The 18,536-nt window shown below is 34.9% G+C and overlaps 1 protein-coding gene across 3 annotated transcripts in view; it reads right to left on the bottom strand.

The window, feature by feature from the left end:
• MAP3K1 (mitogen-activated protein kinase kinase kinase 1) overlaps positions 1–18,536 on the bottom strand; it is a 74,959-nt gene that overhangs the window by 17,542 nt on the left and 38,881 nt on the right. For all 3 annotated transcript variants that reach the window (XM_012775649.3, XM_076008030.1, XM_076008031.1), the window contains exons 2-10: positions 16,683–16,833; positions 13,359–13,559; positions 9,521–9,721; positions 9,250–9,366; positions 8,733–8,881; positions 4,509–4,630; positions 3,838–3,919; positions 3,543–3,726; positions 562–840 (exon numbers count right to left, since the gene is read on the bottom strand). In XM_012775649.3, coding sequence (XP_012631103.2) covers positions 562–840; positions 3,543–3,726; positions 3,838–3,919; positions 4,509–4,630; positions 8,733–8,881; positions 9,250–9,366; positions 9,521–9,721; positions 13,359–13,559; positions 16,683–16,833 — 1,486 coding nt within the window. The remainder of the gene's footprint in view (positions 1–561; positions 841–3,542; positions 3,727–3,837; positions 3,920–4,508; positions 4,631–8,732; positions 8,882–9,249; positions 9,367–9,520; positions 9,722–13,358; positions 13,560–16,682; positions 16,834–18,536) is intronic.

Here is an 18,536-nt window from a genome sequence, read left to right as displayed (position 1 = left end):
CTCGCCCTTGCTCAGGCTGGTTTCGAACTCCTGACCTTGAGCGATCCATCCACCTCGGCCTCCCAGAGTGCTAGGATTACAGGCATGAGCCAAGGCGCCCAGCCAGTGATTTTTTATTATAATAAAAATCAACCAAATTGTTTACTAAAAATAATTTCCCCTTAATATCTACTAATATCATATTTAAAAAAATCAAAGTAACTTAGATTACTTTGCCATCCCATTAAGCATTTTTAATCTGGTTATGTACAAGGTACCTGCTCAGGAAAATGTAAAGATATGAACAGCAAGACATTAAAATAGTCTCTAAACAATAAAGTTTTTAAAACATTAAAACAGAAAAGCAAACAGTATATAGGAAAACTTGAACAGATTAAAACAGTAAAATTCAAATGAATAGATTAAATGGAAAACTGCAATTTTCCAGGATTATGAAAAAAATAAAATTTGGATTGTCCAAAATTAGGTAAAGTAGCTTTACTGTATCTTAAAAACAGTATCTACAAACCAACAAAAAAATCCAAACCCATGATGATATGGTTATGGAATAAAGCTACTTACTAAAGCAGCAACGTACACTTTGTAGACAGGGTCAGCACAGACCATGGACAAAACACTGCAGCACGCCTCCACCACGTCTCCTGAGACACTGGTCTGGGAAGACCCACTGGCAGCTCCAACGCTCGGACTGCTTCCACCGCTGCCCCCAGAATTTCCAGTGCTCTCCCCATTCGCCAACAGCAGGGCCCCACTAACGTCGTGGGAAAGACGCCTGAGGGCCATCTCTCTTACATTCCAGTTTCTAGAAAATAAGCAGCCAACGAGTTCCATTCCAAACACCTGTATCAAACAGACACAATGGATTCCATGTGAAGAAAAACTAATGAACTTACGGTATTTTGATTAAGCAAGAATTTTTATTATTAAATAAAAATTGGACATTTCTTTTTTTTTTTACAGGGTCTTGCTCTGTCACTCAGGCTGAGTGCAGTGGCACCACTATAGCTCAATGCAGCCTTCAACTCTTGGGCTCAAGAGATCCTCCTGCCTCAGCCTCCTGAGTAGCTGGGACTACAGGCACATGCCACAACACCTGGCTAATTTTTCTATTTTTCTGTAGAGACAGGGTCTCACTATGTTGCCTTGGCTGGTCTTGAACTCCTGGCCTCAAGTGATCCTCCTGCCTTGGCCTCCCAAGGTGCTGCAATTACAGGCATAAGTCACCTCTGGACATTCCTTAAATCTTCACCATACTATATAACTTCAAATATGTCCAGCCATTTAAAAATCATCAGAGGCCGGGTGTGGTGGCTCACACCTGTAATCCTAGCACTCTGGGAGGCCGAGGCGGATAGATCGCTTGAGGTTAGGAGTTCGAAACCAGCATGAGCAAGAGCGAGACCCCCGTCTCCACTATAAAAAATAAAAGAAAGAAATTAATTGGCCAACTAACATATATATAGAAAAAACTAGCCGGGCATGGTGGCACATGCCTATAGTCCCAGCTACTAGGGAGGCTGAGGCAACAGGATTGCTTGAGCCCAGGAGTTTGAGGTTGCTGTGAGCTAGGCTGACACCACGGCACTCACTTTAGCCTGGACAACAAAGCAAAAACTCTGTCTCAAAAAAAATAAATAAAAAATAAAAATCATCAGGAAGAATGTTATATTCAAGTTTAACTGGTAATTAACAAAAGTCATTAACATTTATTAACTCAAGTAAAATTAATAGTAAACTCCATTAATAGTAAAATTAAATGTATATATATATATTTCTAGGCCTATAGCCCCCATGCTTATCAAAAAATCAAAAACCAAAAAATCTGTGAAGAACCCTAGCTTTGTATTCTTAAGGTAGTGTACAGACAAAAAACTGGAATGAGATTTTTAAAAAAGCCAAATCAAGAAAGGGACTGGAGTGGAGGTTTCAAAAGATACAGAGTACTTCTCTTACAGATGACAGCAATAAGTAATAATACTTTATTTTATTTTATAATTTATTTGATTTTGTCCTATACAAAAACGTTAAAAAGAAACTAGACAAAATAGGTAGGCCTATAAGGAACAGAGTTGAAAAACCGAACAATTAAAAAAAGATGCTTGCGTTCCAATCATCAAAGGATAATGACAGACTCAGATTTAACATGTATGTTGTCACAGTCATCATTACCATGCCCCCAGAGTCAGCGAGTCCCCAGAGAAAGAAAGGACTAAATGGTCTTGACAATCTGGGCCAATTAATTAAAGGTAAGCTTAATACCCAAGATAATTCATCATGTGAACATTTTCTAAATATTATAGATGAATAAACAAACCAATTTTGGGGAAAACAAATCATGACCTGCTTACATACATGTATTCTGTTTTAAAGGGATAGTAAAGGAACAAGAATATAGTGAACTTCTGGCACTGTTAAGTAGCATTCCACAAGTTTTAATTCTGTCTTACATAATATTTTTAATTAAAAAAAACTAGGACTATATAGCCCAGTCCAACTATAGCTTAAGCAAGACAAATCAGATCACTGCCTTAGACAAAGGGCATCCAATAGCTCCGAATCTCCAATAGCATCCAATAGCTCCATGACTTGAGGGCTCGTGAAGGAGCAGGTGAGGGCCTATGCTAAATATCACTAATGAACTATTATGGATAAAAGAATTACGATGTGTTTATTAATTCTGCAGATTTTATTAGCTTCAAAATGGATTGCTAACATGCTGAGAAAAGAGAATTCCCAAGCTACAGGAGTGTAATGGTTACAAAAGAAAAAGGAAATAAATCCTAATGATACACAAGCTTAATGAGTAAATGTATCTGCCGTCCACAAACTTAATAGTACTCAACAGAATTTAACAAGATTATCAAAAATAATTATTTTACTTCACTATCATCTGCTGAAGACCTATCTGGTTTTAGATTTTACATTTTTAAAATAATAGAATAAGCATTTACCAACCAAGAAAATCATTACAAAGCAAGCAACCAACCAAAAATCCTACTTACTAAGGATGAAAAAGCATTCAATCAGAAGAGAAGGTAAAGGAACAGAAGCTGTCCTTACAAATAAAAATGACTAATACAAGGTAAATATCACATATTTTTTCTTATTTGTCTGCTCAGCAATTATTAAACACCTATTATAAGCCATTAGGATATGGAAAAGTGAAACTGAGTTAAAATGGCAGCAAATAAAAAACACAATGAAAATTCTTGACAGGAATGGAGATTAAACATCAGAAAAAGTTAGCACTGAAGGGTTCTGGTTTCTACCCTTAGAGAACCCTATATATCTGTTAGTTCAGGAAGAGATGTTTCTAGATATGGGAAGTGAAACGACAAACAATTTTTGAAGTTTAAGCTGTAAAGTAAGTGGCACAAATATTAATGCCAAAAGTAAAATTAAAATTTTCAGTGGAATAGGAGTCATGATGGAGGCAAGCAAAAGTGTTTTCTTAAATCATAAACAAACTGGGGAAAGGGGACAAAAATATTAATTGATCTAAAAATGTTTCTTAGAGAACTGAAGAACAAAGAACTACTTACCTGAATCCATGGTTCAGCTAAATCTTTGTAAACAGGAGGGATTTGCTGAGTTCCATAATGAGTAAGGTTAAAATTGCTCTCTTGACTCCTTCTTTGTGGTCCAGCCACAGGCTGCTGCTGTGCAGTTTGCTGCTGTGCAGCTCTCAGGGAAGATGGGGAATCCACAGGACTTGACAACTCATGGCTAAAATGAAAAATAAAACTTGCTAAAAAAATTTAACACATTTAAGTCATGCTTTAAGAACATGTGCATTTTTCCTGTTAAATACATAAATCATTGATTCAAAATTATTACCTGTAGAAATCATGGGATCTCCACTTAGACCTACAAAGGGGACATATTAAAGGTTCTCTATTTCTTCTACATTCTTCTGCCCCTGAAAAATAAAAAAAAATAAAAAACAATCTTACAAAAATGTAAATGCTTAACATAGAAATAATGTCATAACTGTTCATAATAATTAGTATAGGATATATATGATATGAACCTCAAAAAATATTCTGAATATATATCTGAAAGCAGGCAAATGGCAGGTTAAACTATTCTGATGCTTGTACCCTTTGCAAATGCTGTTTTACTAGTTATGACAACATGCTTACTGTTTTCCAAAACTTTCTACCTGCCCCATTTGATTACCTGGGAAGGTCCCTCTAAGCCTCGCTTTGATGCCAGCCTCTCTGGAGCGCCTGCCCGGGCGTTCTTCCACCTCCTTCCCTTCATGTACACCTTCTAGGCTGGAACTGTTTACCACATGTATCACACTATACTGCATTACTGTGCTCACAACACTCATCTCCCAACAGATCCTAGACTCCAGTTTGTTGAAAACTTCACATAGGACTTAGATACACATTTTTTTCTTCTCTCATCAATCTCCCCACAAGCCATGTCATAATCTTCAATAATATAGTTAGCGCATAGAGCAACTTTGTTTAGTAAGCACAGGGAGAAAAGGAGCCACATACAAATTGACATGCAGTGGTGGTGCAGCTTGTTCCTGCAGCCGTCTTCACACACTGTGAGACTTTCTTCATCAAGCATGCCCAATAAGCAAATAGGACACATCTGTTCCTCTTCATCTTTTATGCTGTAATAAAGGGGAAGCAAAAGTATTAAGAACAAAAGACTGTAACACAGAATTAATGTCATGCTAAAAGCAATTTCTGCTTCTTTAGAATAGGAACACATTAATAGAAATTCTTGTTTAGGAGCATTTTATATAACTGTGAGATTCTTATTTCTGCTATTAATAAACAATTACTTTAAATCAGACTCACATACCTGTGCATTTATAGATTGTTGGTATGGGTTAACCTGTCCTTGCTACAAAATTCAATATATGAACTTCAATCTTAGAACATCTGTGTCCTCCAAATTCTGCTATCATGCCTTCTGAATAAACAAACTATCAGGTTTGACTATGTACAAAAATACACTACATGGTACCAGTTTCAAGTGTTCAAGTACTGGAGGACCTCAGAACTCATTGACTCCTCATAATAAATTTAAATGTTCATTCCAGACACTTCTAGTGGCAATAATATAAACTGGTCCAACTTTCCTAGAAACAAATCTAGAAACATATGTCACTTTTAAATGTATATAACCATTCACCTATACTTCTAGGAAAATCAATTTATAGAGATATATGGACGAAAAGGCCCACTGAAGTATTATTTGGCATAATGAAAAAATCAAAACAACAAAATGAATATCAAAAAGAAATTAAAAAAATTATAGCACACCAAGACACTATGAAGCCTTTAAACAAGGTACAAAAATATCAATAAATAAGAAGAAAGATGTCCATACTATAGGTGTAAAAGCAGGCACATGATAGAATTCTATAACATATATAGATTCCATTTATGACAAAATATGGCAAACTGCAACATATAATGGACAATTGTATATATTTGAATATTTCAAATACACAAAGTACTTTTAAAAATTAGTTAAAAATACTATAATAATAAATCAATAGTAAAAGGTACAAAAGAGACAAAAAAGAAAAATGGACAAATTATGAAATAAAAAGGATATTGGAATAAAAAACAACAGTCAATAAACATGAAAAGAGAAGTACAAAATCTATATTATATCAATGAAGTCATAATTATTTATCTTTTTTTTTTTGATAGTCTGATTGGCAAGAACTAAGCAGACTGGTAATATCTGGCCCTGATAATGGCATAGATAAACAGGTTCTCATATATACTGCTGGTGAGAGTGAAAACTGAAATCTCCGGAAGAAAATTTTGTTAGTATTTCTTAAAATACTAAATGTGTATATTCATGATCTAAAAAACCCTATTTTCTATGATTTTATCCTACCAAAATATTTTAGGTATGCAAACAAAAAATAGAAAAATTTATTGCATTTAACAGACCAACAAAAAACTAGCGTTGTACTTAATGTCCATTAATTAAGGCAATGGCTAAATAAATTATAGTGTTAACATTATCTCATACAGACATGAAAAAAATGTGTATTTTTGTACTGACTTGGGAGAATGTTCTATTAGAATGTTTTATTAGAACACAGCCATGCCTGTCCATCTATATATTGTCTACAGCTACTTTCAGGCTATAAGGGCAGAGTTAAGGGGCCCACAAAGTATATAAAGTATTAAAAATAAGTCACCTATAGTAATACCCCCTATTAATAACCATTAAAATTTTTATTCCTTCCAATTTTTATAAATCTATAATGCTTTTTATATACAAAAACTGGGTTCATGTATAACATAGTATTATAACCTAGATCTGGTTTCACTTATCAACAGTTTTCTATACCCTTCAATGTACTTCAAAGGCATAATTTTAATGCCTACTTCAAATTCATAACATGGAAATACTTTAATATAGTCTATCCATGTGGCTAGTGGATATTTATGCTGTTCACAATTTTTCACCATAATGCTATTAAAAACACCCATATACGTAAGGCTTGTGAATTTCTCAAATTAAATGTTTTTTAAAGTACATTTATTGGATCAATGAATATGAATGTTCATAAAAGCCACATTACTTTTCTCTTTCCAGAAAGCCATAGTCCTTTAGAGTGAAGCACATCCTTACCAGAACTGAACAGTTTCATTACAAAAGTCTCTCCTAATTCTGTAAATAAACTTATTTATTTATTTATTGAGACTGAGTCTCACCGTGTTGCCCAGGCTAGAGTGCCGTGGCATCAGCCTAGCTCACAGCAACCTCAAACTCCTGGGCTCAAGCAATTCTCCTGCCTCAGCCTCCCAAGTAGCTAGGACTACAGGCATGTGTCACCATGCCCGGCTAATTTTTTTCTATTTTTAGTTGTTTGGCCAATTTCTTTCTATTTTTAGTAGAGACAGGGTCTTGCGTTTGCTCAGGCTGGTCTCGAACTCCTGAGCTCAAGCAATCCTCCTGCTTTGGCCTCCCAAAGTGCTAGGATTATAGGCGTGAGCCACCAGGCCCAGCCCTGTAAATAAACTTAACTTTTCTTTTCAAGTGAGCATTTCTTTATTTACTAGGTTGACTAAACAGTTTTCTCATGTTTGCTAGCCCCTTGAAATTGTTCTTTTGTGAATATTCTCTTTATGCCCTTTGTCCCTTTATGTACTGAGATCCTAGGTTCCTATTAGCAGTTTTATTTGTGGGGCAAGGTTTTGTTAATTATTTTTTGTAAATATTTTCAATTTGTCCTAATTGGTTTTTTCATTGTTTCTGATATACCATTTAAAATTTTGTTATCAAACCTCCAGATAATTTCCTTTTGTTTTCTTTTGATTGATTTTAGCCTTTAGAAATAAAAATAACTAAACTAAATATGCAATTACACAAAACGAAAACCTACTTTCTATTTAACTTTCACTAGCTAGTTTTAAGCATTTTTTTTTCCTCTCCACAATAAAAAGCTACAGAGATGTCAATCAAAAGCAAAAAGGCTCTAGAATAAGTTTGGGTCAGGAATTTTGAGAAATAAAGCTCAATTTTTCCATTTTATTTAGAAGAGGAAGGGTACGAGAAGAGCTTTGGACTAGAAGTCAAGATACCCAGGTTCTGGTGATGCCTTTGCTCAAATGAGCTGCATGACCTTCTCTGGCTTCATTTATCACTGTAAACTAGAAGTCTTCACTTATCACTGTAAACTAGACGTCTTCAATGTCCCAAACAACTTGTAAAACTCTAGGATCCCAAAATCAATTCATTTAACCAAAACTTTAAAAATTCAAACATTTACTTTTTCCATGGATGAAAAAAACCTCTCTTCTTCACTGGGCCCTCGTTATGATATTATCACTTCTCCATTCTTCACGAACTTTGAGGCAGTTATAATACTTAAAAGATTGACGGGATGAAGATGGGACTTGACTTAGAACAGTGCTTCTCAAACTAGGGTGCTTTGGGGACATGTAGGAGGTACTCTCATAAAAGAAGCAGCACTCCTTTGTGGAATAATTTAAAAAATCTCATTTTTACATTAAAATTAATCAAGCAGTATCATGGACTGGAAAGAAAATTCACATCAATTACTATGATAATACTTGAGACTTGAAAAAAAATCCACATCTGTCATTTTGTCATTCACATCTGTCAAATTCACATCTCAGATCCTTCAGGCCTATGAGTTCATTCCTATCAGCAATTAAGCAATGGAAAAGTTTGAGAAGCACTATAGATTTTAAGTAATAACTGTGATTTAACAGCTGCCATTCCTCTTAATTACAACTTAGTCTATTTATTTAGAAGAGCATGCTTATGTTTTCACAAATAAAATAACCTGTGATTTGGATTCCCCGAAAATATCTATAAAGTAGTAAAGTCATAAAATTTAAAATCCTATATTTGAAAGTGATTTTGGAAAACCATCTTGGCTTGTATATAATTTATTTATAAAAGAGCTATAGACATTTCCTTCCATTATGCAGTGCTTCAGCTTCATTATCTATAAAACGGTAATTAAAACCTACCTAATGAGGTTGTTGTAAGAACAAAATGAGACAACATACCAGGTACTTGGCACAAAGTAATGATTGATAAACAGTAGCCACTTACATTTTATACCTGCCACCTGATTTTTCTTGTGAAATGGACATTGGAATAATTAAATCATTTTAGAGAGCAACTTAACAAGTAGATACAAAAAAATTACCTAAAATTAAAAGTAACACTGGATTAATGCTTTTAATCCCTTAGAAAGTACTGACCTGTTTTCTGAACTAGATGTAGAAGTACTAGATGATGACAATGTATGAGAATTTGACATGCGTGAAACAAACTTCTGGATGGTGTTACGAGATGGAGCTTTGATCCTTGAGCTACGCCTACTGTGATATTTCTGGAACAAACTCTCAACCTAACATTGGAAAGAGACAGTAACAATGATATCTGTTCCATAAATATACATATGAAGACTGTTTGAATTATTCATCTTTTATTTGAGTAAGTTTTTCATAAAGTTGATTTAAGAGGGCAAAAATATGAACACATAGTTTACTAAGGACATTTTTTACAGCAGGTCAGTGTTTATCATTTTTTCAGTCTAGAAGAAAAAACTTATTAGTCAACAGCTCATAAGAGAACTATTTATAAGCACCAAATAATTCTTATACACCTTCACACCTTCAAAATGATCACTATCTATTTAAATGTAGTGCAAGAAAAATTTTCAGGAATATACCCAAAATTTGATAATTTTATTCTAAAGGATTTCAAAAACATTACCTCAAAATTCTTTAAAGTTTTTCTCCACAACATCGGGTCTGAAGGTTCTAGTTGAAACACCCGGAGCATAACGAATAGCAGATGAATACAAAATGTTCCACGCCCACAGCTACAGTTCTGAAGAGTAAGAAGAAAACTTAAGGGTTAATAAATCTGTGGTTCTACCCGAACTTCTAAGTTTATCACTTTAATTTAAATTTATGAACATTATCATATGTAAATTTGAATTAGTACCAGATACTAATGAAATATAAAATGGTGACAAACCTACCTGAGGCCCTATGAACACCCGGTATTTATTGTCTGGGCTGTCTCCTCCAATCAGGAAGGAGTTGGGTCCTATCTGCTGTAGTAGATACAGCCTGGCCCGCATCACTTTGTTCACACGGCGGCTTGTCTCCTCAGGGCTGTATGGTGAGAAGCCATCTGGTGACGGCGCTCTTCGGGGTGGTGTGATCCTGCCACTCTGAAACTTCACAATATTATTTTTTATTGAGTAAGTTTCTCACTTCTTGATAAGAAACTATTACCCAAAAAAGGTCATACCAGACAGTCATATGGCGGATTATATTCTGAAAAAATGCCTCAAAATATAAAATATAATGAAACAAAGAGAGGCAAAATACATTTGTCTGACATACTCATCTCAAGCAAACTTTTAAAATCTCAGTCATCCCTACAATTAATGATAAATATTTGGCTGAGAGAGACAACCACATGGTAATTTTACAAATTATTCTATAAACATTTGAGTTCTTTGAAAAGTATTATGTAAATTAAAATATAAAGCATAAAAGTACACACCATAAGCAGACAAAATGTCTAGTGGTAAAAATTAAACATCTCACCTCCTATCATCTATGTAAGGCTTTATTAAATGCTCTTCTATAACTGGTAATTTACAAACACTGCTTTGGAATTCCTCCCAAGGTACACTTTGTAGAGACTCTTCCTTAATTAAAACATCTTACTGGAAGCTGATAAAAACTCTCCTATGGTGTGTGAGGATAATATATTTCACTCTCACTACACTCTACTAATTTTCCTAGAACTTTCTTTCCATCAACGTCCAGTAGAGATTCCAGTTGTTTTGGATGCCTAATTAAATAGTCAAAGATAATAAATGTTGGTAAGAATATGAAACAACTGGAATACTCACATTACAGTGCTGGTGGAATGTCAAATGTGTAGTTGCATTGGAAAATAGTACAGCAGTTCCTCAAACTGCTAAACATATGACCCAGCAATTCTACTTCTAGTTATAAACCCAAGAGAAATGAAAACATATGTCCCCATAAAAATTTGTGTGGGAACACAAATATTCACAGCAGCATTATATACAATAGCCAAAAATTGGAAACGACTCAATGGAGCACTAATGCATGCTATACCATGGATGAACGCTGACAACATGATACTGAGTGAAAGAAGCCAGTCATGTAAGATCATCTATTATATTTAATATGGTTCCATTTATATGAAATGTCCAGAATAGGCAAATTATATAGAGACAGAAAATAGATTAGTCATTGCCTAAGGCTGGAGAGAGACTGCTGTTAAATGGAAAACTTCAGACAAAATAAATAGAGTTTATTTGAGAAAATGATTCATGAACCAGGTAGCACTCAAAATCACAAGAGTTCAGAGAGCTCTGATTTAGCACATAGAATAGCCAGCTTTTATAGGCTGAATACAAAGCAAAGAAATAGCTTGACTGGCTATAGCCAGGTGTTTGCCTTATTTGGGAATGGTGTCTTGAGAGGTCCCCATTATATAACCAATAGGCTGGTTGGTGGTTTGTGATTGGCTAAAACTTGGTTTGGTTTCTGGGTACAGAAACAATCTCAGGCTGATGGCCTCCTGTTTATTTTGCTTTAATACTTCTAATTGGTCTGGAGTTTTCTCCGGGGGGGGGGGTGATAAAGATGTTTAAAAATTGACTGTAATGATGGCTACATAACCCTGTGATTAGACTAGCAAACACTGAATTGTACAGTTTAAAATAGGTGAATAGGTGAATTTAAAATAGGTATATGAATTATACATTAATAGCAATAAAGCCATTATTTTTTTAAAGGCAGTTACTAAAAAGTAAAAAGAAATAAAAAAACCAAATATACATGCACATGTCATTTTGACCTGTTAGGTATTCAGCCTATGCATATGCTCACAGATCTGTAAGATGAAGTACACAGGGAAATATTTTTGAAGCACTGTTAGTAACAAAGAGTTAGGACTATAAATGTCCATTAGTATGTAATTCATTAAATAAACTATGATTATCCAGATAATGAAAGGCTACGTAGCTATTAAAAAGAAAAAAGGGGTAACTTTGTCTAGCATATATGCCCAAAGTGGGGTGGGGTGGTGGAAGGGAAGATATAATTCTGTTTATCCTTACAGACTTTTCCTTTATGGCCCCCATGAACCATCCACATCCCTCCCAGTATTTACACTCCCGTGTGGTGCCCTACTATATAGATTCTGAGTTTGGGCAGTAAGGCATTAGAAAACATGATGTAAGTGGAGGCTTGAGAGAGCCTGCATGTTGGGACTTGTTTTCCTGAAACCCAGCCACCATGAGAAAGAGATGCCAATGGCCCCCAACTGTTCTAGCATTGCAGCTGAAGCAACAAGCATGAGAGTGAAACAGCAATCTTGGACATCACAGCTTCAGTAGATGCCAGGGGAGCAGACATAAACCATCCCTGCTGAGCCCTTTCTACTTTGCAGATTAATGAGCTAATAAATGATTATTATTGTTTTAAATAAAAAAAATTAACATCTAACTTAAAGGTGATTCAATGTAGAGTCAGCAAGTATGTTGGGTATCTTGGGTTTTGATGTAAAAACTTTTACTTTAAATGTACATTTTGAAGGACTTATGTGCTTTTAACAACTCCAGATCTGAAGAAAACCAAAACTTCCCCTTGTGGTCACTCTCTCGACCATTTTTCCATTCACTCATTTACTCTTTAAAGTTAGAAAGCAAGTTTTAACATGCATTTCCACCACTAGAAGTCTCTCTCATGAATTTACCACCTCTTGGTTTTTTTTTTTTTGCAAATCTCCTTGATTTCTGGCTTACTATAGAAGGCAGCTAGATTCTCATTGCTGCTTCTACATTCAATCTGCTGTGATATGATGCTTTGATTAAAGTATATGAAAGAACCTGACCTCACACAGACATGCAGCAATAAAAGAAAAGAGTATTTTAATAGCCTTTAAAAATTATTCTGAATATTATTTTTTGGTACTACACCAAAGCTCAAAAAGTAGTTTCTTAAGAGCAGTTGTAATATGGAATCTGAAACCACATCAACAAATGTTTCCTACTGGTACATTAAAAATCCAAATGGTGTATCTTATACTTTGAATGGATCTTTAATCTAGACTTTGTTACTATCATGCACTGGTCATTTGGAAAACATTGGTTCACTAAGTTATGCTTATCTTCCAAATGTTCACATTATTTCATTATACAATATACATATATTTAAAAAGTCACCAGTTGATATCACCAATCTCATTAGAAAAGTCAGTGGTGGATTTGATTTTTCTAAAATTCTAATTTTTGCTTTGAAATCTCAACTTCAACTAAAGTGAAAAACATTTAGTTGTTTTCCTTGAAGTGATAGTCTCATTTCATCTTAAGGAAAATGTCTGCCAAATACCTATTTATCACACAGAATTTTTAAAAAGTGTGTATTTAATAAGCATTGAGATTTAATAAAATTAAATTCTATTTCTTCATCAAAGGCACTCTTAAGTGAAACTGGCATTTTTTCCCCTTAATGGCTGCTAAATGACAATGAAGAATACAATTTCTAGAGTCATTAGCTTTAAACTAGGCAAAGGCACCAACAGCTTTATGCTCCACTGCAATCATCAATGCAGTGAAACAGGCAGACAGCACCTCAGTTTTACTACAAAATTAGTTTTGACCTAATGGACCCCAGGAAGGGTCTCAGAAACCATCTTCCCTCCTGGGGTCTGTGGATCATATTTTGAAAACTAATGTTTTAACAGATGGCTGGCCAGTGTTTTCTACATTATAAATGAGTCTAAAAATTATAGAAACTAACATATTTGTTGAAACATGAACTTACAGGCACTGGGGAAACTCGTTTCCTCCTTACTCCTGGAGATTCTGATTTCATCGTGCGACCTGATGGGGAGCTTCCAGGAGAAGGACTGCGACGGCCTTTGGGGGCTGGTGAAGAGGTGCTCGCCTGTCCCTCCCCCAGAGTCTCCGCTGCCAAGTTATTCGTTTCAGATCCATCTCCTTTAACAGGGATTGGTTTTACCACCTGAATCAAAAGCATTCCATTATTTTGATTACTTAAAAATATAAAAGGTAAGTAAATTTAAACATCATAGATTAAAAAATTAACTTAATGAGTTTTTATTATGACATATTAAACCAATAAACCAGACAATATGTTGACTTTATTTAGTACTACTGTAAGCCATTAATGTAAAAGACTGTTTTTATCTACACAAATTTCAGTTTTTTAGGATTTATCACTAGTTATAATATTACTGTACAGAATTTTAGATATGGTAGTATTTGTTATCATAGGCCCCAATTCATTTAACTTTCACAATCAACAATCAAAGGTTAGCAAACAAATGTGAAAAATAAGCACTTATGACTTCTACAGTTATAGTTTATTCCACTAGACTGGGGATCTAAATGTTTTTTATTTGTTTGAAAACAATACTGGGCATAATTTTACATGCTCAAATAGTCTGATAAACAGTAAACCATTTTGCAATGTTTTCTTTTTTAAAATGTTACATTACAATGGGTTAGACAGATGTGTATCTCAGAAAACCAAAGAGGCCAGAAGTTTAAAGACCAATCTCTCAAGCAGAAATGCAGTTTACAAGACCTGTTTTTTTTTTTTTTTAATATTAGGGCTCTTAGATCTAATCTAGCCATGATCAAAAGGCCAAACTATAGTCTCGGTACAGCTGAAGCTCTGCAGACCTTTCCTGTCTTTCTTCCACCTCTCCTGTTCCATGGTCAGTTGCTGTGCCCACCAAACTTGACTAAACTTTCCTCCTCCTGTGCCTTCACTCACACTCTCCTTACTAATCCTCATCTCCAGCCCCACTGCCCCAGGCAGCATACCTTCACCTGGGGAAAACTTACCCATCTATTAATGCTCAGCTAAAATCCTACCTTTTATGAAGCCTCCTTTAAGTCTACCAATCTGACATTTTTTCTCTTTCCTAAGTCCTTATTGCTCTTCTACCTCTCCCCCACATTTGGCACCTAGTCACAAATTGCTTTGTGATATTTCATTTATTACTCTCTTCTTATTTATTGTGTATAAGTCTTATATTCCTATTTGGAGATATTTACACCTTACTTACATTTGAAGAAGAATTTGACGCAGCTTACAAAAAACTTATAAACAAAATCAGATCTCCCAAGAAGACAATAAACTTCTGGAAGATAATATGAAATCTGTAAACCATAAAATGTAGGGTAGTGTAATTAAGCTTAAGGACTATGTGTTATGCATCTTATTCTATACATCTCTTCCCTCTTCACTCCTGTCCTATATATAGACAAGGTACTCAAGTATTTTGCTAGAAAGTGGACAGGTAGAAAAAAATAACTCTGGTCTTAGAAAATAGATATTCTTAGTTCGTGTGTAATAAAGGACAATGGCTGGCTTTTTATAAAGCTGTTATTTATGCCCTAGGGTATTCTTAAAGGATTAAAGTTATGTTGAACATCTCCAGCTCAAGGAGCTCAAAAAGGAACACATTTAAATTTCAGATGGCGGCCGGGTGCAGTGGCTCACGCCTGTAATCCTAGCACTCTGGGAGGCCGAGGCGGGCGCATTGCTTGAGGTCAGGAGTTCGAAACCAGCCTGAACAAGAGCGAGACCCTGTCTCAACTATAAATAGAAAGAAATTAATTGGCCAACTAATATATATAGAAAAAATTAGCCGGGCATGGTAGCACATGCCTGTAGTCCCAGCTGCTCGGGAGGCTGAGGCAGCAGGCTTGCTTGAGCCCAGGAGTTTGAGGTTGTTGTGAGCTAGGCCGACACCATGGCACTCTAGCCTGGGCAACAAAGCAAGACTCTGTCTCAAAAAAAAAAAAAAAAATTCAGGTGGCTTTAATTGTTCAAAAGTTCTTTATATTGATTGAGTAGAAATATGCCCCATTGTCACCTTCTCCAAGATGTTTCAACAGAACTTTTCCTTTTCCAAGATAAATCCTTGATTTCTTCACCTTCAACCTCTGATGTGAATAACTAAAATCATAAGGGGTTCTCACCATACTACCTCATGTGAGTAATAAATGGAAGATATGTAGAAGCTTAGCTGGAAAGGAAAGAACTCATGGGCCTCACAGTGGCTAAAAAACCTGATATGTGGAATAACAATTGGATTATTCTATATAGCTCCATGGATTAGAATTAGCACCAGTGGGTAGCACATCCATGACAGACTCAATGATAAGGGGTGCCCAAAGCCTCAGGGGTCACTGAGATATTTAAGTCAGAGACTAGTTACTACTAGACATCTAAGAGAACTTTCTCAGATGATGGAAATGCTCTATAATTTTACTGTCCCAATTGCCAAAATTTATAGGGTTTGGCAAAAGAAAACCTAGATTCCTAGATCAGAAAAGGCAAGGATACTCCATCCTTTGCTATGGTTATTCTCTTTTAAAGTACAGAATAATGTTATGAAATGTGTGTCTTCATTCTTACAAAGGAAGAGGCAGATCCAATTGGGCCTATTACATTTTTTCTTTGCTAGAAGATTTCTGGAATTAAAGTCCTTGGATCCTATCTTAGAGACAAAACATCTAAAATAAATTGGGAAAATTGCTTTTTTAACACATTGACTGCCACACTATAAATCAATTTTTCCTTGGGGCCATGGTGTTTTATTAAAACAAACAATCCTTTCTAATTTGTTATTTTTTCTTCTTTTTGTGTGTGAGTTGTATGCAAGGTAATCCACATTTTTGGAATTAAATTGTCAATAGTAATTATAAGAACATCAACAAGATTTTTATAAACCAACTGGAGGGTTTGCTCCATGAGGTCCTGGGCTCAAAACTAGTCTGAGTTGAATACAACTCCCATGGCAGTCAATGTGTTGAAGTTAGAAAGTACAGTATAAAACTCTACTAAAAGGATTTTCGATACTGACATTAGAGGGCAGTGTTGCTTTAAGCATTTAGCCTTCTACCAAACACAGTTAAGTTCCCAGGCAGTTAAAGTTGCTTAATGAGCATAGTTTTAATTATGATTTGTTCCAAGACACCAGAATATCAAACAAACAAAACCACTGCATTTAAAGTGAAGAAGAAAGTTTACGAGACGATCTATTTGTGTTGAATTTTCCATTTCCTCCTATCCTTCCTTCCTTAAAGCAGGTAACCCACAGCCACTTACCACAGGGCCTCGCCTATTTCTCCTTTCCAACCACTCGTGCTTCCAGGCTGGCATGCAGGTTGCCTTCAGTTTCTCCCTGATCATTCGCTCCTCTGGGCGATCGTCCATTTTGTGCAACCCTTTGAGAGTTTCTTTATTTTCCATCTCACGACTAAAATGGAGGGAGAGACAAGGAGAATAAGAAATTTATATATGAGAAATAATTTCCAAGAACTAACAGAGCATGATGGTCCTATTTTATACTTCCAATGGACATGAAACCAAAAATATAGATGCTAAAAAAACAAATGTTTTAAACAAAATATGTAAATATGTGAATTATATATTACTGTATTGTTCAACTTATTAGGTTTATAATGCCTTTAAAAAGAAAGGTTCTATTTAGAAGGTGTAAACTTATTAATATTAATGCAGACCTTTGTTCCCAGGTAGTTAACAAAATGTCCTAAGATATTAAGCATTACGTTAACAACAAATACATTCATGAAGACTGCGTTGTTGCTAATTCTACCACCCTCACATACACAAGTATGTAACAAATATTTAGAAGGGTATCTTACTGGAATCTCAGGATTTCCAGTAATTTAAGTCGATACAGACAGAATCTAACAGTTATGTTCCTTTTCTGAAATAAGCTATATAAATATTTAATAAACTAGGTGAAACTAAACTACATCTTCTATGATCCTAAAATAATTTGTCAAAGCCTAAATGGTTAAATTTGTATTTTCATGTAATTCCATGACAAAGCATTTGGGGTACTCAATATCTAAAGAGTAAAAATTACTACCCTTTGACCTTTACTTCATAAAACAGTGTGGATTTGCCAGAATAAAAAATCTGTAAACTAGGAATTTTTGAGAATTAACTCTACAAAGCCTAATAGGTAAAGCATCAGGTTCACAAAAATCACTTAAAATAAACTAATAAATCAATTACAATGAACTAATATCCACGTGTGCATATATAGATGTACATATACACACATACCATATGCAGATCTTAAAACCCGGTTCTCATAATAAGGAAGCATTAAAATAACTGTACTCTGTAAGAAATAACAATTTTAAAAACACTAAGGTAACTTCAATAACGATTTTAGAAAGTCTATAAAGCTAGAGAAGTGATTTTTCTACACTGATAGGAAAAGGAAGTACTCAAGGAAATACCAGGGACGATAACTTCAAACTTACTAAAAAGTCACATTCAAACTCCTCTAGGAATTTTCCAGCTAATCAAAACTATGAAGCAGTATCTTCAGAGAGCCAGCAAAAACAAACAAAAAATGTATATATATAATATATATATTAATATATATGTATAAAAGAAAAAAACTCTACTTAAAAACAAATATGCACTAGAAAGGAAATGGTTAATTGGTTTCACTGAAGTATCAATACTGTGAGGGAAGTGGAAATTAACATATTAAACACCTCTGTGACGGGTTGGCCTAGATATTTTCAGGAATACATTTGATTTGAAACTTGCAAATGGGAATTAAGACCATATAGTAAAACATGCCCACCACACATGTAGGAAAACCATCACACAGAAGGAAGCAATATGAGATTTACAAGTTCTTTAAAAAAGGATTATTATCTCATTTTACTTAGAAGTGTTTGGCTGCTTTTCATGTTCTAATTGTTATTATAAAATATAAATGTTAGGGGTATGTGTAGGAGAAAGAGTAAAAGGGAGGAGAAGGAAGGAAGGAAAGAGAGGGAAAGATGAAGTGAGAGGTAGGAGGAAAGAGGAGGAGAGAGGGAGAAGAGGAAGGGAGAGGTGAGGGATGAAAAACATGGGGTAGAGAGAAATGTTTGCCCAAAAATTCATCCTGTTCAGTTAATTTTTAAT

This window comes from Microcebus murinus, chromosome 11, assembly GCF_040939455.1.
Source record: "Microcebus murinus isolate Inina chromosome 11, M.murinus_Inina_mat1.0, whole genome shotgun sequence".
NCBI classification, from domain to species: Eukaryota; Metazoa; Chordata; class Mammalia; order Primates; family Cheirogaleidae; genus Microcebus; species Microcebus murinus.
This window is presented reverse-complemented; position numbering and strand designations above follow the sequence as displayed.